We start from the raw sequence: 23164 nt of genomic DNA, 5'->3' as shown, positions 1-23164 counted from the left end.
AAAGACTGGACATGGTGCAGATGTTTGCAGCCAGCCGTAGGTGGGTGTGTGGTGGTGGGTCATATCAATTTGTATTCCTTTGCCTTAAAGTGTTAAAGTGGCTGGAAAAGCTCATTTCACATTTGTATAAATTTGTATGTTTTGCACTACAATCCATCTCCCCTAGTTAAGCTGACATGCAGAAAATAGAAAGCACACGACTCGTAATTTAGTAAAGATCAATATTGCCTCGCTCGTGGTCGTTCTGATCTCCCGGTTAAAGTGGGATGGAGATGCAAGGAGAGATGGGTAATGTAGTCTTTGTGGGATTGCTGTTTTTACAGGGGAATTCTCCATGTGTGTGTTACTGGCTTTTTATAGGAAGTAGAGACATTAAGCAGCCAGTGGACACACATGGTTTTAGCCTTTGTTTTGGGTTTGTTACTAATATTGCAAAGTATTTTGTTTTTCCTCTGATTTCGGATGCAGATTAATTTTTGTTTGAGTCTCTCTTTTGGCAGGGATAAGAGAGGTTTGCTTAGTATATGAAGGTCTCAGGATACTTTGATCGGCTCATATCTGCTCGTTTTGACAGGCTTTTATTGCAGATTTGATTTAAAGGAGGTGATGTTAATGAGAAGAATACATTTCTGATTTGGCAGTTTGTTATAGACCAGTATGGGTTTTTCCCAGTACTTGTACATTAAAAAAAAAAAAACTAGGCAATGCATGTTAAGCCCTCATGTGTTCATAGATATTAATACATTTAATTCTTCCGTCTTTTTTTGTTTTGTTAAATTAATGCAATATTGTAGCACTGTGCATTCTTCTGTTTTATTTTTTGTTGACGTAAAAGTCCGAGGGTGAGGATGAGTCGATTTAAAGGACCTGATTTAAAATTACCTTAACTGACTTGGCAGTGGTTACATTAATAAAAAAAATAAAAAAAAAGGTTTATGTTAAGGTCAATGTTCTGTGGACTTAAGCTGGCACATTATGTATTATTAAATAGTTTCATACCAAAATAAAAAAATGATGAGACTTTTTGGTAACAAAACAGTCAATGACATGCAAGCACATCTTGCAATAAGATTACCAGCCAACAAACAACCATACAAATGATCTGCAACTATTGTATCTTGTGTTTTGAAATGACAAACTTCTTTTGACATTGTTTTGTGGAGTGAAACCTTCATTTGTCACACTAACTCTTTGGTCTTTGTTTTAATAACCACACCTTATACTACTCAGTGTTTTAATTATACATTTTAAGAAATGCTGTTATTTGAAATGTGTGTCCTTTCAGATGGGAGACTGTGCTTTGTATTAAACCTGTTTTAAGTCTTTGAAAAAAGTTTTGGCATGTTTAAAGCAGATTTGTGGTATTTATAACTTGTGGCATTGTTGAACTAATGAAATGCAATTAAAGATATATATTTATTACCATATAATGGTCTTGATTTTAATCTGTTTCCTAAAGTGGGATGTGTGGTGTGGTCCTCGAGTGGATTCCAGGAACACATAAATGATCATTTGCTCAGTTTTAATGTTCTCTCACTGAACAATGCTGTCGACATGATGTTTTTGGTTGTCCAGATATGATATTTTAGATCGGCGTCTTCTTGATAAAACCAATAATTCAAGATCTGATTTGAAAGTATTGTGCGAGTACTGGCCCCTCCCGATTTAATCTTTGCTGCTCGGGTGAAGGTGTTCAAGAGCCAATAGAGCGCGTGTCATGAGGGCATGCGCACCACCGCGTGTCGGACCAAGTCCCGCCTGGTCCCAGAGAAAACAAGAAGGGGTGTGCTTGCTTGGGTGCTCGTGAAGCAGCAGCCGCGCATGCGCTCCGCAGAAAATCACGGGCGTCGAGCTGCACACCGCAGCGGTTGCAGATCTTGCATGTCGGAGAGGAAGGAGTGGAAAGGGGCACGAGGAACAGGGGGCCCATCACTCACAGTCCGGGGATAACAGAGGGATGGAGACCCAAAGAAGAAGAAGACGGCTTATGTGACTCCGACTGACTCCCCCCGCCCCCCTTATTTTTCTTTCTAACTTGAGCCTTACGAGCCCTGTCTGCAGATGCAACCTGTCTGTCATCCCGTCCGTCCCAGTAATCCCATTTGGTTTTGCAGCGTTTCCTCCACGGGGGGCTGCATGCAGAGGGGACGAATGACAACCTGGTGAATGCAGACGAGATGGAGTAAAGCGTCCCGCACGGCGCAGGATGCGCATCCCCAGCCCGCCCAGGAAGGAGGCAAAGCAACCTGGCTGTTTTTCTGGTGTCGTGTGTCCGAGATTTTCCGCGGTGCTGTGGACTGAGCGTTTCCTTCATCGCCCCCCTGCTGCCGGTGTCGGTGTATAATGGAGAGCTCCAATGGCTCTGGAAGCGACACCAAACCGCAGAACCACCAGTTGGAGAAGAAGAGACTGAACCGAGCGCCTTCCCCGGCCAGACCTTTCCTCAAGGATGTGCACTCTCGCTCCACAAAACCACCTGCCATCGTACCAAAATCCCCCAAACTCAGCAAGCAGCCGCAGTCTGCCTCAGTGCCCTTGGCCCATCCGAACCGCAGCTCCAGGCGCCACACAACCGGTGCTAAAGAGAAGCCCTCCACGGCGAAAAGTAACCCCAAGTCTTCTGTCGTGAAAAAGCCCACAAAGGTGCCTCAGCATGCAGCAGTCGAGCCCAAAGCCGCCGGCATCAAACCGGACAACACCAACAGTCCCGTCCTCGCCAAAGGCAGGAAGGGGAAACTAGCCTCGGGGTCCCCGGGCCCTCTCGGCCATGGATCCCCGATCCGGGTACCGACCGGAGCGCTTCTCGGCCGGGTCAGCCAGACCGACAGCGGCTCGGACCTGTCCGACTGTCCGTCCGAGCCGCTGTCGGACGAGCAGAAGCTGGCACCGGCTGCTAGTAGTGACGCTGAGTCCGGCACCGGCTCCAGTGACCGGGATCAGGTGGGAGGCGATAATCCGCTGCGGGCAGAAGCGACCGGAGAGTCCGCCGCCGCTGGTGCTCCTTTGCGCACAACCGAGGCTTCCGCCACCAAGGGAAGCATGTCTCAGGCTCAGTTCGCTCCGGGGGCGCACGGAGGGAAGCTCCAGCAGGAGAACCCCTCACCAGGCGCACAATTCAGACTGCCAGACGCCAAGGATGTGACTGAGGAAGACCTGCTGCGGGAGGTGGACGATTTGAGATCCGAAAACGACTACCTCAAGGTATGGCGATGCGATCTCAAAGAGACAAACGTGGCTATTTGTTGAATATTTATTTTTAATCTAAACACATAATTCAAAATATACATTTAAAAGACACAATTATTTTGCAGATTAATTTAATCTGTAGTCCAGAGGCAGTTGCTTCCCAGAGAGGAGCATAACTGTCCCTTTACAGGACAGTCCCGGGTTAAATCCTCAACATTACCTGTTCTTTAAGTGTCCTCGATCAACTTCCACCTGCTCAGCAGCCAAAAGCATAACCTGAATGTATAAATTATTCAAATCGAAACGCATCCCCTTTAATGTCCATCTGTCATCCCCATGATGTCCCTCTGTCGACTCTCCATCCATCATGTCGTCTTTTTACCCTTCCCGTGCTTCCCTGTGGGTTTGACCTTTATTGATGGGAGTTTCATGTATAGTAGCTTCTCCCTGATGTGTTCCCAGAAATTAAAAAAAATATATATTACATACATTTTATAAATGTTGTCAAGTCGACAAAGTCTTATTGTGACAGAAAGACTCCCCCCACCCCCATGTTGCATCTGGGGCAACACAATCTGTAATAATATGAACAAATGGTACTCCGGGATGCACAGTAGTTTTTAAATCAGTGTTTTGTTTGCCATCGTTTAATCGTTGCATCTTACATCTTGCATGAAGATGCTGCTGAAAGACTTCATGCAGGATACCCCTCCCCCCTTCCTAGGCTATCCCCATAAATTGGGGAGGGGAGGCCAACAGATAATGCGGCAAACACTCTTGCAGTTTTTTTTTAAATTTTAGATGGGAAACATGCATGCTACTCTGAGTATTATTTCAAACTTGATCATGCGTGTGTGTGTGTGTGTGTGTGTGTGTGTGTGTGTGTGTGTCTCTCTCTCTCTCTCTTTGGCCTGGTGCAAACACAAGAGAGTTAATCAGCTTTACTGGCTCTGGCAGTAATGGCTTTATCCCACAGGACTTGATAACAGTCAGATGTCCCATGTGTGTGGGGTTCAAACGCCCTCCTGCCTGGTGTCAGTCTGCCAGCTGGGACTCTGAGGTGAACTCTCCCATGCATCCCCCAAATGTCTGGGAGTCCCCACCACCACGATGCTTATATGCTTTTCTTTGTCATATTGATAGCAAATTCATTGCATTTCAGTTTTGGACTATTAGTTGTTGGACTACATCTATTGGGTTGCCAGAAATTGTGATGATTTCGTTCACAGTTTGTTGGACATTTCCCGGAGTATATCATATTGATAATTTAATTGCTGTTCAGCTAAGATATCCACACCTGAAACCCTTAAAGAGATGACTAAGTAGCGTTGATGACTCGGTGCACACACGTCCCATAAACATCAATGGTATCTGCTCCCAGGGTGCTGCTCTGCATCTGTTTTTAACCAGGCCATTGATTGGGCCGACCCTGTGCGAGGTCATTAGCTCCTTCCTCCAGGGTCCTCCTCAGAAAACAAACGCATTTTGCTTTTCCAAATGAGGATAGATTTAGTTTTCATTAATTGACACACTCATCCCAACTCCCCCTTCAGTTTACTATTTCTCCCCCTTCAGCTTACTGTCTTTTCTTCAGGTGCCAGTCAAACCCTTTGAATATCCATCCCAGGGGAAATCTTCTGAGCAAACTGATTCTTCAGGATGAAGGCAAACAGATTAGGCATGCTGATATCAGACATTGGGTCCACTGCCTCAAATAGCTGGATTTGATATAGGGGACATTGAAGCCGATCTATTCATGTTAATTCTATATGTATATGCTATGTACATTATATACTGGAATGTTGTATTTCCATTTAAGTTTCTACCAATTGGTTTACACTTTAATTCATGTTCAGATTTTTCATAACGTTGCTGGTGCACAATCTATTAATTTAATAATGAATAACAATTCAGTAAATTGATATCTATGTATTATTATATGTTCCATTTAGTTTTATAAAGTTAAAGACACATTTTTTAAGTCAAGATTGATTTTGCCTACCACATAAAAGAATGATCCCCGTCACTTTCAGCTTATTAATTAAACACTGGAATCAGATCGGTACTCGCTATCCCTGTTGGTATTGGGACTGAAATAGTCGGATCAGTGCATCCCTATATTAGTCAACCTCGAGGTCACCAAGCAAACAATCATTGTAATACGATAAATCGTAACCTCTTTTTCCCCATCAAGGCCGGGTTGTTTCATGTTGATAGGAGATGGGGTGTGTGAATACATCCAATCCGAGAGATAAGATGCTTAGAGCCAACTAGTGGTTACATGATCAGAACTGAGAGTACTTGCATTCCTGGAACACGTATGTATTCATATGAAAGTATAATCAGCGGTAGGTCAAATATATTGCACCTCCTCTAGTAATAGCTTTATGCCTTTATGCCCTAGTGTTATGCCTGAAATGCATACAAGTTATGTCGTATATTCATACCATCCCTCTGCCGTTATTGAAGAGGTGTATATCAGTGTTTGCGCAAACTGCCAACCCTGTTTTTTTTTCATTAGACGGCAAAGAATTGCCATGACCTGTTTGCTGTTTAAAATTAATTTACATGAAAAATGAAGGCTAAACATTTTTAAAATATAATACTAAATACACTATATAAATATTTTGGATGTATCCATGGCCATTCTTAAGCCACGGATGTTGTCACATCAGTTCTTCCAACAGCAAGATGTACTGTAATTGTTTCTTGACAGAATATTTGGTTATCTAAATACACCTCAAGTCAAAGCATGTCTAGAGGACATATTCAAATCTAATATTCAGGAATGCCACAAAATATAAAGAGCACATTCATACTCCCCAGAAGGTGAACATTACTCCAGCCATATATCCCTTTTAAATGCACAAGTATGGAGATGCAAAAACATGGGAATGGACAGAAGAGGCTAAAATAACATGATTCATTATGTGGATGCGAATAGCTTTCTATCCTTTTATTTATTTTGATGTTGATGATCCGAGGCCATTTTCTGTAACGCCACCCGAAGGAAAGACTTCACTCCTTTTGACCCACTTCTGGTTAGGTTGAGTGCTTTTTTTAAGACAAAAACTGCTTCACAAATTTAATGCTTTTGGGGAGTATTTCTCTTGTGTACCCACAGCAGTATTGTTGCTGCAGAATTAGACATTACAGATAACTTAAAGTAGGCTACTTGCTGCTGTTTGCAAAGCAAAATTATAAAATCAAAACAGCATTAACATCAGTCAGCACTAGAGCATGCCAAATTACATTGTGTGAAAAAAGTTAGCGATTATCGTAGCACGGAGGTGATTTTAAGGTTTCTGCTTGTGTGTCTCTCAGGATGAAGTGGACGAGCTGCGGGCGGAGATGGAGGAGGTGCGAGACAGCTACCTGGAGGAGGAGGTCTACCAACTGCAGGAGCTGCGTCGAGATCTGGATCGCTCCAACAAGAACTGCCGCATCCTGCAATATCGCCTACGGAAAGCCGAGCAGAAGAGCCTGCGGGCACAGAGCGGCCACGTGGACGGAGAGCTGCTCCGTAGTCTGGAGCAGGACTTGAAGGTCTGTGAGAGCCCGTCGACAAAAAGACGTTTCTTAAAGTTAGGACCCTCAGCACCTGTTCAGTTTTGGGAAACAGTATGGCAAGAAATCCAAATAGTTCGTGGAATCGCTGATTCAATTCCAATTCTCTTTCAGAACTAACGATTATTTTCATTATTGATGAATTGTATTCATGTTTTAATGTTCTAATTCAAGTCCCACGTTGACGACTCTAAATTGTTTTTCCCAATCAACAGTCCAAAACCGAAATATATAAAATGTACAATTGTTGATTAATCATTAAACACTACCCTGTTTTAATGTTCTAGTCACATCAGCTGACAAGATTGGGGTTGTTTGATTGAGTGATTTTTTAAAAATATATTGGTCTAACCCTGGTGTGCATGATGGTGTTTGGCTGATCATGAGTGTTAAAGACACATGTGAACTATTGATATATCTATTTTGTATTTATATATCCATTCTGTTTGAACCATATGTGTTTGTCCTTCAACATATCTGTCTCTGTGATCTCAGGTGGCCAAAGATGTGTCAGTTCGTTTGCACAACGAGTTGGAGAGCGTGGAGGACAAACGCAGCCGAGCTGAGGATGAGAATGAGCTCCTCAGACAGAAGATCATCGAGGTTGAGATCTCCAAACAGGCGCTGCACAACGAGATGGAGAGGACCAAAGAGGTGAGTGGAGGATAACAGAGATGCTGTTTTGACTTGACGAGGCTGTTGCAGGTCATGGGAATACATTTGCTTTCTTGCACACACAGTTGTATTTTTTATTTCAGGAGATCCTAATCCTCCATTACGCTTGCTAAAACAAAACAATGGAAATCGAAAGACAAAGTTAAGACAGATGTTTGTGGGTTAAAAATTGCACTGTGAAATGAGTTCGGCCATTCAGAAATCGATTAGCTATTAATTGGCATCTCAATCACTCAATACATGATAATGTTGCATCATAATACAGAACACTTTTTATGAATACAGATATATGCATTTAGTTTGGGCTGTAAGTCTAGAGGTTTTCAACACATATAAATGCATTTAAGGAATATATGAAATTGTCAGTGTTTCAGGAATATAAAAGCCATTTTAAAAGGGCATTTAGTAATAGAGATGTACTAAAAAATTGTCCATTTTCGTGGATCCTTTGACTTGCTTTTTTGCCCCAATTGGATGAATGTGTTCTGGGACTACAGCTGCCGCCCTTCTTTGAATGCTGTTAACAGCTATAATATTACCATAGAGTCATAAAGTTTGATAGACCCAAGCCTCATTTTTGTCTTTGTTTGTTTATGTTTTACACTCTGGTGTATCTGCATCATAGAAAGTCATCATTATTCTGCTATTAGCAGTTGCACTGTACCTATGGATGTACAATTAATATTGTTAAAATGTTTAAACATATCAGATGGTTTGAGCCCCTATTTTACAATGTAGAATTCAGGCTTTTGTATCACTATTACAATCATGTTGCACAGTGGAGGGAATATTTGAAGTAAGATCTTTTGCAGGTAATGACATGAGCGGAGGCTTTTCTCAGGACTGCCAGGGTTCAGCCACTTAGACTAATTGATTTTGACATTAGCAGGTAGCATGCCATGTGGCAGCAAAGAGAAAGTAGGCTAATACCAGACCAGTCAGCATGGAGATGTGGCTTTGTTCTGGCACTGTTTCTTTTTTAGTGTCTTCTCATTGGCTGTTGGGTTGATTCACAGCTTGTATCACGACGACTCCATATGACTTCTGTTACATGCCTCTCCAAATAGGTCTTTTGCTGGTTGAAAATCTATATGCTGATGCAGTTTATGACCTTAACTATCTGTGTTTGCAACATTGATGTTTTTTAAAGGCAACTTAACAGCCTCCGACTGAGCTGCATGTGCTCGGCTGAAGACAGAAAATTCACGTCTAGTCCAGATGTGCTAGTGCAGCAAATGCAAGGTCCGGTTTTATTGTCGTCCCTTTACACCGGTAACCTTTCGTAAGAAAATGATTAGCAAACGGTAAGACCGAAGTGACAGAAGGCCGAAGTGACACAAGGCATAGCAAATTGCATTATTGGTGTCTCTTTCCTCCAGACCTCTTATTTTGAGCGCTACGATACAAAGGACCACAGAATGACACAGACTTTCTTGTACACAGAGAAACAGGCGAGGGAGTAGGAGAAGGCTGAGATAGCGGCTGCTCCAAATGATTGCAGATTTTGTTGTGTTCCCTTAAGGTTTGTCCCAGAAAAACACAACCTGTCTCTGAATCTTCCCTTCGACATCCCATAACGCTGTGTCTCTTCCCCCCCTTAGCGTACTAGAACTGTGCATTTTTCATTTAGTTCCATGGAAATACATAATTTCTCTGTAGTTTAATCACCATGTACTCATTTGAAAAGTTTTCAATTCCTGTGAACAATAAAAAAGAATGAACAGGTCATCCGCTGTGCGTTATAGATCCATAACGCATAGCGGATGACCTGTTTATTCTTTTTTACTGTTGGTACACACATAGTTCGGGATGCATTTCAATGAAAGAATCTAAGAATTTGTCCTCTTCTCTTGGAGTTGCTTTTACTCACAGAGATAAAGAGAGGAGCACATTTTACTGATACGAATGTGGTTCAACGGGACTGAAATGTTGTTTTGCTTTAATTGGGTTTTGTAAATTGTGAGCCAGGTGCAATGTAATGCAGTCAAAAGTAAAAACAAACCTCCAGGCTCTTTTTTGGGTCTCCTTCGCGTCTTCTTCCATTTAGTTTTTTAAATGATCTTTTGCCGTTCTTTCACCACAAAAGCTAAGTGTTAACACACTATAAGATAAAAAAAAAGCTTCTTCAGTTACTTCACCTGTCAAACCTTCTCACCACAGTAGTAAAAGGGAAATTCACACCAGATACCTCAGCTTTTTTTCTGCTATGAGAGGCCACACAGTGTGAGGGCGCGTACAGGTGGGGTGCGGGGGGGAGATGCAGATTTTATTTTTTATAATCCTTTATTAATCCCACAGTGGGGAAATTTAAATTATTCTCTGCATTTTACCCATCCTTAGTAATTAAGGATCAGGGTGTTGCTGTGAAACACTGGGGCAACAGTGTCCTGATCAAGGACACTTCAACATGCAAACTATGGGGAGACCAGGGATCGAACCGGCTACCTTGTGGTTTCAGGAAGAACACTCTCCCTATGAGCAACATGAACTTTATTTGTATTGTTCTAACAAAGTGATTGCACATGTTATTAGTTTTGTCTGATGGAGCAAGCTGGTTTACTTGAAAGGGATTTCAATTTTCTTTATTCTATTTGAAAAAGCACGGATGGAGGAGTCACAAAAAGTTGGACCATTTTGTTACAATTTTGTTGTGGTGGTGGGGCCCAAACATTTTTCTTCCTCCAAAGTGGGGCGTGACAGAAAAAGTTTGAGAACCACTGGATTAATCCAACAAGAAGGCCTGTTATAAAACATCCTGCCGTGTTTCTGTGCACTCTGATGGGAGGGGAGAGCGAGGGAGAAAAAGACAAAGAGGCAAAGTGACAGAGAATGGCTGTAATCAGATGGCAGTAGGTCTGTCTGCCCGCGATACGACCGTGGTTCCACAGCTTACAGATATCAAACAGTTTAGAAGTGCTGGTTGTTACAATATCGGCCCGGGGAGCAAATTGTTGCTGCTGCTTCTGTGTGGTCAGTATGAAGGCGAACAACGATTTGTGTAGAGATGTTTCATTCCTCTGACATTTGAAGACAGGCCCACTGATAAGTGTAACGAAATGGAACTAATAAAATGTCAACGTGCACAACCCAAGCATCAGGTGATTTATTAGGTGTTCTCTCTCCGCTGTGAGAAATTCATCTTTCATCGCAGCAAAATTATAATCCTTTGTGCTGTGCTTGTTGACATACATAAGCATTGACTTGACATCAGATCACATGACGACAACACACAATAAAAAGACAAAATCAACATATTTTATAACACATTTTGGAGGCACCCCTCCCGCAATTGAGATATGTAGGGGGTATGTTATCCTGCTAAGTAAGATTACCTGCAGTTACATTTCCTCTCTGAAATGCTTGCAGTTACATTATTACATATGGACTGCCATACGTTTTACTTTTTGGCAGTCAAAGAAATATGTACTTTGTAATGACTAATCGGTTATAATAAGTTAATTGATAAATAAAATGATACTTTGTTGCTGCCCTAAAACAAAACAAAAATGTATATTCTCACATTTGAGAAGCTAGGACCGCAGTGCATTGGTTTGGCATTTTACTTATATGTAGTCTGATAATCAACTGATTGCTTAATCAACTAATTGTTGCGGTTTAAATGTATAATTGTCATATCTGTACTGTAAATAAATCACAACTAGCAGCTAGTTAGCCTATCTTAGCATAAGGACTGGAAATGGGGGTAAATAGCTAGCCTGGCTCTGTCCAAAGGTTATAAGAGTTGCCTACCAGCACCTCTATTGGAAAATAGCCATCTTCTAGTCTAAACATCAGCACTGTTGTGTGAATCAAAGTACTGGCAGCACTTTCATCTTTTGCACGTATATAAAAAAAATAATAGCGAGTATCTCCTAGAGTTACTCAAGTTTTTTGTTGCCGTGTTTCATTTCTTCAAAGATACAAGAGGGGAATGCCTGCATTCTCCATAAGTCGCTTCAACAATGTCTGAGTGAGAGTCGCTGCAGACATGATTTGTTTCATGTTGGAGCGCTTCTCTCTCAGCAGGAATAGTGTTGGCTTTGAAGAGGATTCTGCTCTTCTCATCTCTGCTTCTCCCTTCTCCTTCATTTCTTACCCTACACCTCTCCTCCGCTGTGGTACCCTGTTGGAAGAGTGCGAAGGCATCTCATTGACCTAGTTAATATCTGGTGTCTGACTCCACCAATGGGAGGAAGAGCAGGCGTGAGGAGTAGCGTAGGGACTCTGCTGTAAGTCAAAATCTGCTGCAATGACATGCATCTATGTGAATATCGTCACACAGCAGCGGTGCTATAAGATCTCTGTTAACACGATGGTGTGACTGGTATTCAGAGACCTCACAACTTTAATTTACAGCAGGTGATCCACATGTTTTTGCTCAAAATAAAAGTTTAAAAGGTCAGACATGTGAAAATATTATAAATATAATAATAATAGTTGAGTCCTAAAAACAAATTGAACCTGATGACAGTAATGTGTATGTTGATCTAATATAAAAGGACATTGAAATAGGCTAATCCTGTACAATGTGTCGCAAAGCATTTTAGAGACAATGCCACCGTTACTCCAAAGACAATCTACCACAGACACATCAATCTGCATGAAACCCCGCAGCAATGTGTTCAAATTCCAAAGTGCTGTCCTTTGAAGTTTAAAACCCATGAACATGTTTTGCAAGTATTTTAATTTACGGAAGTATCAAAGCTGCTACTTTATAATCATAAAACATCCTGAAGCATTTGCTGCTGCAGCAATCAAAGTGTGTCTTTAAATGTCATCACACACATCAAGGTACATTTTAAAGCAATTTAAAAAAAACACATTTGAAGTCATCTTAATCTCAATCTTTGAACGTGTTTCACATGATTTAAAGCCACAGTTAAAGTATCAAAGCTGCGAAAATACTACGTCCATTTTAAGTTTTGTAGAAAGCCAGTCAAGATATCTTTATATATTCTGAGTTTGTTTTAATAGCTACAAATTGGGAGATTAAGAAATGGTTTATGAAAGCAAACACCTCGGCATTGTGTTTCTCACCTCTCCTCCAAACACACGGAACAGACAGACCATCAGAAAAAATATATTGTTTGCGGCTGTAGCCTTGAGTGAAATATAGTCTTCAACCAAACAGATTTTGGACTGCAGTGAAGATATTGGTTTTCATCTGAGCTATGCAGTTGAGTTATGATGTTTTTAGGTTCACTTTTGGGCTACTGGATTTTTACAAATGGGATAAAAGAGGAATTGCATCCTAATGATGCTCTTAATGTAATTAGTTGTATTTAAACAATTGATATAATGTACAATGTGAAAGATATCACTTGTAGACAAACCAAAAGAGAATTTTCACTAAACTAGAAACAAGTGAGCAACTTGCTAATGAACCTAATGGAGTATTTAGCAGCTAAAGTGACAGTTAGTTAGTTTTATCAGGGGTTGGTTGAGTGAATATTATACTTGTATTCATCCATATTCATTAATCAGATGGACGCCTGACTCTAAATAGTCAATTGTTTGCAAACATGCTAGTGGTAATTACTTCATGAGGTGATAATATGTTCGGGCTGTGTCTGCAAGCTTTTTCTGGAGTTCTTCTGTTCCCTGTGACAAAAAACAAATCAACAAATATAGCTTTTTGTTTCCTATAGAGAAATGCCATAATATTGTAAGATAAGGTTTGTATCAAATAATCGGCTGAATGGTTTGGCTGTCAATTAAGTTATTTGTTATTTGTCCGAAGAGCCCAAGTTGCCTTCTTTAAATTATTTGTTTTGTCTGAAAAACCAAATACATTCAATATCATAAAGTATGATGAAGTAAAACAGGGGATATTTGCATTTGAGAGGCTGAAAATAGCTGATTTTCTTTTTTATTTCTTCAAGATGCTTGGAAAGTGTTTCATCTTTAGCCTCAAAACTAACAGCAGCACTTCTTTAAATACAAACTATGATGACGTGAGCGCCACTTGTTAGATCTCAAAATAATCCAAACTCATGTTCACATGTTCAGTGTCAACCCACGGCTCTCTGTGACAAGAACAGTGTGTACCCCTGTTTATAGATGAGGCCACAGGGTGTGTGTGTGGATGGTCTAAAAGAGTTCATGTGATGTGGCAGGGGTCAGAGGCGGTCTGAGTCACGGAGGGCTGTCACCATGTTCTGGCCAACAGCAGCACAGTGACACAGGGCTGCATCAACAGAGGCGGTCTGGTCCGGAAGAATATCACTTTCTCTGTCAACGTCAAGGAAATCTTAAACTTTTTGGTCCTGAACCGAATGTGTCTGTTGCACCGAGCATTTAAAAACTGCAACAAAAGCTGACAATCATAAGGAGGCTCATGCACATCCATACATTTTCTGCCGGTTCTGATTGAGAAATGATTTGCACAATAAAACGTTCTCATTCCTAATAGAAATAGCTGGTGTTAAATACATTGGTTCATTTTATTGCTGTGGCCAATGAGCATATTTATAAAGAGTTGCCTCTTTACACACCAGTGTCCTGTGGGCTTTTACAACTTTTTTATTGAAATGAGTTTGATCAGAGCGGTGGAATAAAAACAAATTTTCCGGCTCTGTGCCTGCCATTTTCGTAGCTTGCTATAGGATGTGAGCTTACGATCTGGCACCTGATCGCTATGTCTTTAAAGAGGTGAAGCCAGAAACGTCCTTTTCACAGACATTTAAGAAAATACAGGCAGAGGGCGGGGTCTCTGTTGAATAAGACAGCACCTCACACTGTTAGTGCTGTATAAGCAATAATTGAGAGGGATTGATTCTGTATGAGTGTATACATTGTTTTTTCAGGAAACCCTGCTTATTCAGCATTTATGTAAAAAAAAATATTACTCTCATAGTGATATTGAAACGTATCTATGGTGCTTAAACTTATCTATGGTACCAACATTAGTATTACAAATGTTAAAACGACACCCAGAGAGCTCTACACACGCTATCAACAAATAAAAAACAAGTTCATGTAGATCTGACCATGTTAGCGTTTCACCAGGCAGAACTCCCTTGTAAGATTGATTATTTTCAACAACAACTCACAATGCTTTTTACTTATTTCTTACAATCCAAAAGCACATACGCTCCCCGAATCAGCACAGAGCCGTGTTTGGTCAAGCTTGCAGTATCCCTCTATCATGTTCAAAGTGCTCTATTTTGGGCAATATACAGCTCTTGGACGCAGCATGGAGGAAATCCCTTGAGCCTTTTCTCCATAGAAGTAGATGTAGCAGCATGCATTTGAGCGTATAGACTCACACTTTCATTGAAGTGAAGCATGCTCCCTATAGAAGATGGGGAGGAAGTGGAAGACTGGCGATGCAGACAGACGCTGGCACTCCCGGCTCTATTGGGTTGTGTGTTGCATGCAGGCATTATTAAATGATGACTTCAGCAATAAAGACAGAGGCCTGCCTACACGGCTTGTTTCACTCAAAGGCCGGATTTTATCAAAAGCGGTGACATCTTAGTAAATCTTATCTCTCCCCTTCCTCCTATACTTGCTCTTAATAGCTTTTATTTTGGAAAACAATCCAATCTTCCTATATGTCTTGTCTCTGTTATATTATCATACAAGTTTTAAAAATCTCTTGTCCCACCACTTCTCATTTAAAGCATCATTCATGGGGCACATACACATGTCCAATGTGTGACTGTGACACTAAGGAGAGCTTTATCTAAATTGCAATGATTTAAAACCCAAAAATGTAAGCGCTGCTGTATTTACATGTTTTGCATAATGCAGACATGTAAAACAACTTAAACTCTTTTTTAAACTTATTGTTTACTGTTTCGCTGACATTAGCTGTGTCCCGATTCTTGCTTGCTATCATCACAAGTTTTTCAATGATATTGAATTTCTATTGCTTCCAACAGGATTTGTGTAATCCCAACCATGACAAATAAGAAAACCCTGAAAGCAACAGTTTAGTAAATGGCATTGATGGAATATTTTATCCACAATTATCTATTGTACTGTAAAGTATGTCCTACAAACCCTTGCATTGGTAATTTACTTGTTTTATTGAAATGTTGATACTAGTCACTAAGTGTCATGTATTTACAAAGGCTACACTTACATTGTTAAATAGGAAATGGAAAGAGGAGACGGAACAAAAAATATTTGCAAACGTAAGATAAAAATGTGTTATTTTTATTACTTATCAAATATAAAACTGAAAGCAAACAATAGCTTGTATCGAGAAGCGAATAGCACATAAAACGACAGAACATAATAGAGAACATCCAACTCACCTAAAAATGTCACATAAGCATAAAGCTAGAAAATAAATTCAAATTTCAATAAATCTGTTCAGAGGTTTTGAAATCTTAAACTATGGAAACATTTCAATCTGATCATTCCAATTATATTTAGCTTCCTTGTCTTGCTGCTTCCACTAAAATGAGAAACTGAACCATATTTTGATGTTGGATGGATCTTTATTTTTTCTGCAACTAACGCTGCAATTTCCTTTACGCCTGTAACTCATATAATGATTCATGAGAAAAGCAGAACATCCAGTACAGCTGGGGGAGGAAAACCTCCACCGCTTCAGAAACTCCACTTTAGCTGGTCGCTGACGCAACTGCAGACACAAACGCTATGACATGATCCGCCCTCTGGTACCGACACTCCAGATTACTGTGAGTCTCCACTGCCACCTGAGCTCAGCGTTCGTTATTGTTTGAAGCGTCCTGTGGCGGCTCGGTGGTCCTCTGGGCTTTGGTAATGATGCTTTATTTCAAATCTTTTATTGGCTCCCATCCTACCGTTTTCAAGCCACAAAAGACAGCATGTGTGCCAAGGCGAGGGCCCTTCCCTATTATTACCAACCTATTGTGAACCTTTTGACACACACAAGGGGACAGTGAAGTACTGGGAGGCGGAAAGTGACGTGGGGGTGAGGACGGCCTCATTATCAACCAGCTGGACGGCTCCATCCACTCAGACACCCTTTGACCCTCATCCAACCCTCCTCCCATCCAAGCTCCCGTCACAGAGGAGAATAACGCTCTGTTGTCTGCTTCCCATTAGTGAACAGTAGAAACATGGCAGCAGCCCAGAGGGAGGGTGCAGGCTACCTCTGCAGAGTCCCAGATAGAATGATAGAAATTCACGATCATGCGATTATGAGGTTTTATTTATCTATTAACATAGACACATACCTCACAATCACATAATGAAGACTCCAGACTCTTGAAAAACAACTTGGCTCATGCTAATTATGAATAGTAGATGATCTTAGAAAGGGTTGCAGTCCCTCACTAGATGCTAATCGCGGGCTGAAGGATAATAAGCTGTAGATAAAGACTTAATTAAAGCCCGGCAGCCATCTTGACGACACTGTTTACAGAAACAATCAGATATAGCGTACTAAATAGGTTTATTGTGTTACACTGGAATGAGATTTGAACCAGTGAATTCAATAGTCTGATATTTCTGATTCTATTGAGTTATTTTATGTTTGTATATTATCTATTTATATGAACCCTGACAAACATCTGCTTCTCATATGCGATGTATGAAGGCCTAACAATTGAAATATGATGAACCTCCATCTGCACTACTTGCACTACTCTGACTACTGTTGTCTTTAATGTCTTTTTTATATCTATCTTGTTTATTGTGTCTGTATTTAAGTACAAAGAGCTACATGAAACCGGAGTCAAATTCCATGTATGTGTAAACACACGTGGCCAATAAAGCTGATTCTGATTCTGTTGATGAATCAGGTTTTGGATGCACAGATTGTAATACTTGATCACTCATTGTTGATTTTTATCCTTTATAATTGGATTATTATTATTAACTTTCATTAGCCTTATCCTTTATGTCAACAGGAGTTATGTTGTCATGTTGGTGTTACTGATAAGGGGCTGATCACATCGAGATGCCTCACTACGGGAGCTACTGCTTCAAAATGCTTTGGCAAAGCGTGTCGGGTCCATCAGCGTCTTCAAGACTCTCACTTATGTTTGCTCACCTTAACTGCACCACACACATCACCTGCATTCACTCTAACCTTTATTTAAGCCTTGCAAAATAATTGAGGTGATCAATTATGTTGAGTTCCAGAGAAATGCAGAGTTAAACAAATCAAAAGGGGAAAACAACAATCACTCAGATTCTATCATGCTGATCTATTATTTAATTTATGACTGACACTTTAAGATGATAGAGAGAATGTGTCAGCTCTAACACATACTGTAAGTAGTGGAATAAATCAGTTAGTGGTTGATGGTCTTTTCATGGGATTCGTTTGTAGCAACGAAGAGATTCACTCATGTTGTCTGCCAAATTAAATACATTTAAAGATGGAATAACACCAGCTTTATCCTTTAAGTCTCCCATGAAAGAAAAATGCTTCACCTCAGCTGCACTAACTGGTTTAAGACAGGTTCCCTAAAAAAATGTCTGAGTCTGTGATTGATATTTGCTCTGACAGGAACAGCATGGGAAATCTAGTGTCTCTTTCCACTTGTGATTTGTCAGCATTATTTTGCCCGGGGACTCCCGTCAAGTGCTACTTTCCGATCTTATCCGTCTCCACTGTACGTCATGATGAGAGCAGAGCAGCATTCGCTCTCGCCGCATGGCTCTATCTCTGCACATGACACACCTCTGGCACGCTGCCAGTCTCCCGTCCCAGAATACTCGGCGGACCTGCTGCAGAGTTTGCAGGCAGACGACATGGCAGCTCTTCCCTCCTCCTGGCCTGCCGGAGCCACAGTGTCATTTATAGCTTTTAGTGTTACTCCACAAAACAGGATGACTCTTGTGACACATTGCATTTTTTTTTATAGCCTCCACTTAGAGTCAGGGGTGTGAACTGTTGTTTGGAGTGCAGTCTTTTTAGATTAGAGGTGCTTTAGATGACCACCAGACAGAGCAGTGGAGTGAATGCCTTTCAGATTTGTCTAATGTCACCTGCTTCTCCCTTGGGAAAGTTCTGCTGAGTCTGCATCTCAAGCACCGTCCTGCAGCTCATTCATAGTTACACACATTCCCACCTGGGATCTGCCCACTACAGTCTCCTGGCTTTACCGGGGACTATGTGATAACTGTGCAGGGGACATTTATACGTCTTAGGTTCAGAGGTGGTCTTCGGCTATTGCTGCCGCCTACTCTTTGGTTATCCTCTTTGACAAAATGCTTATTTGCTTTTTTGATGAGTTAGTTAATATGATCAATATCACTTTCAGGGTGCGATTAGTTTAGTTTAGCATAAAGACTGGAAATGGGCGATAAACAGCTTTCCAGGCTTTCCCCTAAATCTGCCTCCCAACACCTCTGGTGGAACTATAGTAGTATAGTGGAACTATTTCAAGATTAATGAATAGTTGTCTTGCAACCCCACTGCTTCAAGGAGACCCCGGGAAGTCTGTTCACCAAGAAATTGTTCCAGCAAATTGTTGTTTTAACATTTTTATTTCTGTACACATTAAATGAATGAGATACAACATGTTGCTTGAGACTTAGAGGTGAATAATTATAACAAAGACAATAAGAGCTGATTGGAAATACTTCTTATCTCAGGGCTGGAAATGTCAAAGTGTATTTGTTCACAAGGTCTGTTCATCCTGCCTGACTGTCTCCCCACGTTCCTTTTATAACAGAAATATCAATTACCACTTCCCCCTTCTGGCCTCTAGCAGTCTCCCTGTTCGACTCAGCCACCGGCTCCCTCACAAAGCTCGGGGGGGGGTTACCAGTTCTGCACTTATCAACCCTCCACATCAGCGAGAGGGCCAAACCAGCTCACTGTTTGTTATTTCTTGTCACTTTTACTAAAGATCTAATTACATCAGATAATATTTTGCCTCCAGTTAGAAAACGATGAATAACCATTATCATATATATTTATTTTTTATTTGGGATTTTTTAAGGTGTTTATATCATTCCGCAACTTCCAGTGTTCCTTATGTATTCAAATCCAAACATTCAAATTTGTGTTTCAAAATGTATGTTTTAGCATCAAAATGCGATTTTCCCGCCAAGCACTTAAAAAAAAAAATGTCCTACATGATGCGGTTCTTACATAAGTTCTTATAGTCAGTGATTTGCCTATATACGTTTGCAGGATTTGCATTCTAAAAGTAGAAGCATTAAAAAGTCAGCCAGAGACCGAATTTTCAGCCAACCCTTTAATTATCTATTTTAATTAGCTAGCTATGGCTGATAACATCTGCTAGCTACAGCTGATAACATCTGCTAGCCACCGTATTCATGTCAGCATGCAACATTGACAGTTGCCAGCTGGAAATGAGCAGCCTGCTTTCGTCTACATCTGAAATAAAATAGTTTGAAAAATGACTCTGAAATTGATGGTAGATCTGCCATTGCCATCTATGTGAGAACGGGAAGCTTGACAGGCTTAGCAAATTGGTAAAAACTGTGACAATCACTTTTTATAATCAATTTCCTAAGTCTCTGTGTTAAATCAGCCCTCGTCTTGGTCCGTCGAATCTCAGGTCACATTTTTCGATTTTCCTCAAACTGTCCATTACCATGGCAGCCAGAGATGGGCAGCCCAGCCACGCGGTGGCACATTAATTACTGTGAGAAGATTTCTTGCTTATTTTTGTTGTTGTATTTTTCTTGTTCACAAGGCAAACGACCAGTGTAGCTTCTGACTGTGAGCCAGTAGAAACATATTCACCGTTATTTTTTAGGAGTTCAAAAGCAATTGTATGTATGTTTTCTTATACATAGGTCTACTTACAAAAAAATACTCTACTAGCAAAATATGTATGAATAAAGAAACAAGTAAACAATAGTAAGAAAGGTACAATTTCCTTTGGGGTCTCAATGGGATTTTCAGGATAGGAAAGAAGACAGAACTGGCTTCTGATGCAACATTTGTTTTCTTTTTTTCTGACTTGTATCTAATATGTTCCTGTTTCTTTTGAAAACAAATGTTACTGCCCCGAGAAGGAAAAATCACATTATTGAGAAATGCAACATATGACAAGAGGTTTAAAGTACATAATGCTTAATTCAAAGGAGTCATAACCACAGACAATAATCAGCCAAAAATATAAAGTGGCAAATATAAAGTGCTGTAAGCAGAAACAGCTGCTTGTCACACATTATATGTTGTGTACAGGTCGCACACTTTTGAGGCTGACACAAGAGGGCTCTATATGCCCACCCTCTTATCTGTATCCACCTTGTCTAATATGCTGCTATCTTGACATAAATAACACAGACTCTTTACTGCCTCTCTCTTTGCTTTATTTAATCCCCTTTTTCTGCTGCTTATCATGATAGCGTCCCGAATAGATGACCAAAGCACAGTGATACATCACTAGCTGTTTCTTTTCTCATCATTTTTTACTTTTGCTAGTTTGCAGAATATGCACATTACTTTAGTGTAACACACATTAAGCAGAACTTCATCTCAAATTAATCTGTGTGTCATGAAGGGACCTTGAGGTGGAGCTGGTTGTAATTATACATTTCAGAGAAGCTAAATGTGATAATGGGAGTACTCACTGAAGTGTAGTCTGGCTTCCCTCCTGCCTCCTCCTCACCGTGGGATCTGCTGATTCAGCACTTTGCACTCAAGGCATTTGAAAACCAGTTTGCCTGCAAGTTAATGTATCATGCATACATGACACATTAACAACAACAGCAACACACGCACGCACGCACGCACGCACGCACGCACACACACACACACACACACACACACACACACACACACACACAATGACTAATCTAAAAACCTGATTCACAATTGAGCACTTAATTGTTTAGTCCTTATCCTCTAATCAAGAACATTGCTAATTATTATTAGCAGCTAATTACCGCATCCTGTTGTTTCTTTTCAAATCAAGCATGAAACAACAACACTGCTCTGTTCGGTAATGGGGATTAGAAAAACTGAGTCTGGAACTGAATTTCTCACTATTTATTTTACCTAAACATTGGCTCAATCTCGTGTCTTTGGTTTGCGCCAGTTGGCGCTTTGGCATCAGGTTTTCTGCGAGCAGCATGCCAGGCTGTCTGTTGTTCAGGGAGGTTTGTAAGGCGCGAGTGACACGCCCCATAAAAGCTCTATTGTGCTGCCCTTAAATGCATGTCGGGTCTCAGACTGAGGTCAGGGCCGGCTTAGTGAAGAGGCACAGTATGGGAGTGACCCTCCGTTGCTCACACGCAACCTCCTGCAGACACATACATACACAAACATTTAATTCTACACACACAGGCGGGTGCATATATTATGCACATGTGGCAGCACAGCATGATGTATAACCTGTGCATGTCAGCATCCGTCGCTATAGCTGCCTGTGTCGATTCCTAAGAGATGTTTTCTCAATCTGCTGTGGGGCCTTCAGGTTTCTAGGGGGCAACCAATAATAGCAGCAACAAGCTCTTTCATATACTACTATGCAAATATACCATTAATGTTTTGTTCTATATTGTTTTTATGTCCGTCAAGATTATGTTGTAATTGTGTCACTTCTCTTTGTAATGAAGATATATTGAAACGCTGTCAGTCAACTTGCTTGAAATATGTTTGACAGATTCTCAATCCAATAATCAGTTAATTAGATTTCCGCGGTGATGCGGATCATGGCTTTTCCCAATTATACAATTATTATTATTATTTCAGCCTGCATTTATGGACTGGAAGAAGGATCTGACATCTCAGCCTTTCATACCAACAACTGGATATCATTTAATTCCCAAACATATGTTTTTTTTTCAGAAAAATGAACCTTTAAAAAACAAATGATAAAAAGGTTGGCTGCAGCTTTGTTGCAAATTGTTCAACTCTGCCGGTTTGGGTACAGATGGTGCTTTAAGAATGCAAAAAGCGTTTCCTGCTTTGCATGAAATACAGAGGTCAAATTTCATTACATTTTGCAGTGTGTGATTCTCGGCTATTATCACTAATGATAAAGATAAAGGTTAAGTTTAAGTCTCCAACGCCTAAGAAATACAGATCATCATACAGTTGCTAAAGGTTGCCTCAGATTTCCGAAGACGCTGACCAAGGACTAGTTTTTGACGAGATGGGAGTGAGACAGGGTTGAGCTTTTAGATCATCTGCAAAGGACCTCCAATATGTCTTTTGGGCTGCTTTATGCCAAAGCCCATTTTCAATTTTGTCACGTGAACAACGTTTTGTAATATCCTTAAATTGTATGTGTGGGAAGTTTGATGTGCAGTCCTATGCCTGGCATTCTCTCCAAACCTCTGCTTGTGCATTCATAAGCGTAATCCTTTTTGGTTCTAACAATAAGATTTCTCTTTCGCCACAGAGGGGGAAAGTAATCTCTGGACAGCTATTGATGTCAAGATGCAGGGGCGATATGCAGGCCAGAGTCTGTTTACAAGAAGCTCATATCCGCTGGGGATGGCCTGACATTGGAATGACCTCAGAGAGTGCTGCATTCAGCCTGTTTTACTGCCAAACAAATGCACACACTAGCAGATGTATAAAAGCTCAGCCTCGTACACACACATGCAGCAGGACTATGACAGAGGCGCACACTGACTGAAAAAGCATAAACACATGCACCCACGCGTTCTTCGACACATGTGGGAGACTGATGACTGCAGTTGTACACGCATGTGCAGAAAGAACACATGTGCACACCGGCTGAGCAGCGCACTCTACTGGATTACTCTAATTCAGTTATCTTTGATTGGTTTAGGGATTTTTGAAATATCACAGCCATAGCTGTTCACAGTAGCCTCACTGCTACCAGTGAGT

At 40.8% G+C, this 23164-nt stretch overlaps 1 protein-coding gene across 1 annotated transcript in view; it reads left to right on the top strand.

The window, feature by feature from the left end:
• Positions 1–2343: 2343 nt before the first annotated feature.
• Positions 2344–23164, top strand: part of mtcl1 (microtubule crosslinking factor 1) — a gene marked incomplete at its 5' end in the record, with an annotated part of 54579 nt that continues 33758 nt past the window's right edge. Inside the window, 3 exons of the mRNA XM_079226988.1 lie at positions 2344–3201; positions 6511–6732; positions 7249–7407. Of these exons, the coding sequence (XP_079083114.1) occupies positions 2344–3201; positions 6511–6732; positions 7249–7407 (1239 nt within the window). The remainder of the gene's footprint in view (positions 3202–6510; positions 6733–7248; positions 7408–23164) is intronic.

Source organism: Taurulus bubalis, assembly GCF_910589615.1.
Source record: "Taurulus bubalis genome assembly, chromosome: 1".
NCBI classification, from domain to species: domain Eukaryota; kingdom Metazoa; phylum Chordata; class Actinopteri; order Perciformes; family Cottidae; genus Taurulus; species Taurulus bubalis.
The sequence above is the reverse complement of the archived record's forward strand: the minus strand, read 5'-3'. Positions and strand labels throughout refer to the sequence as shown.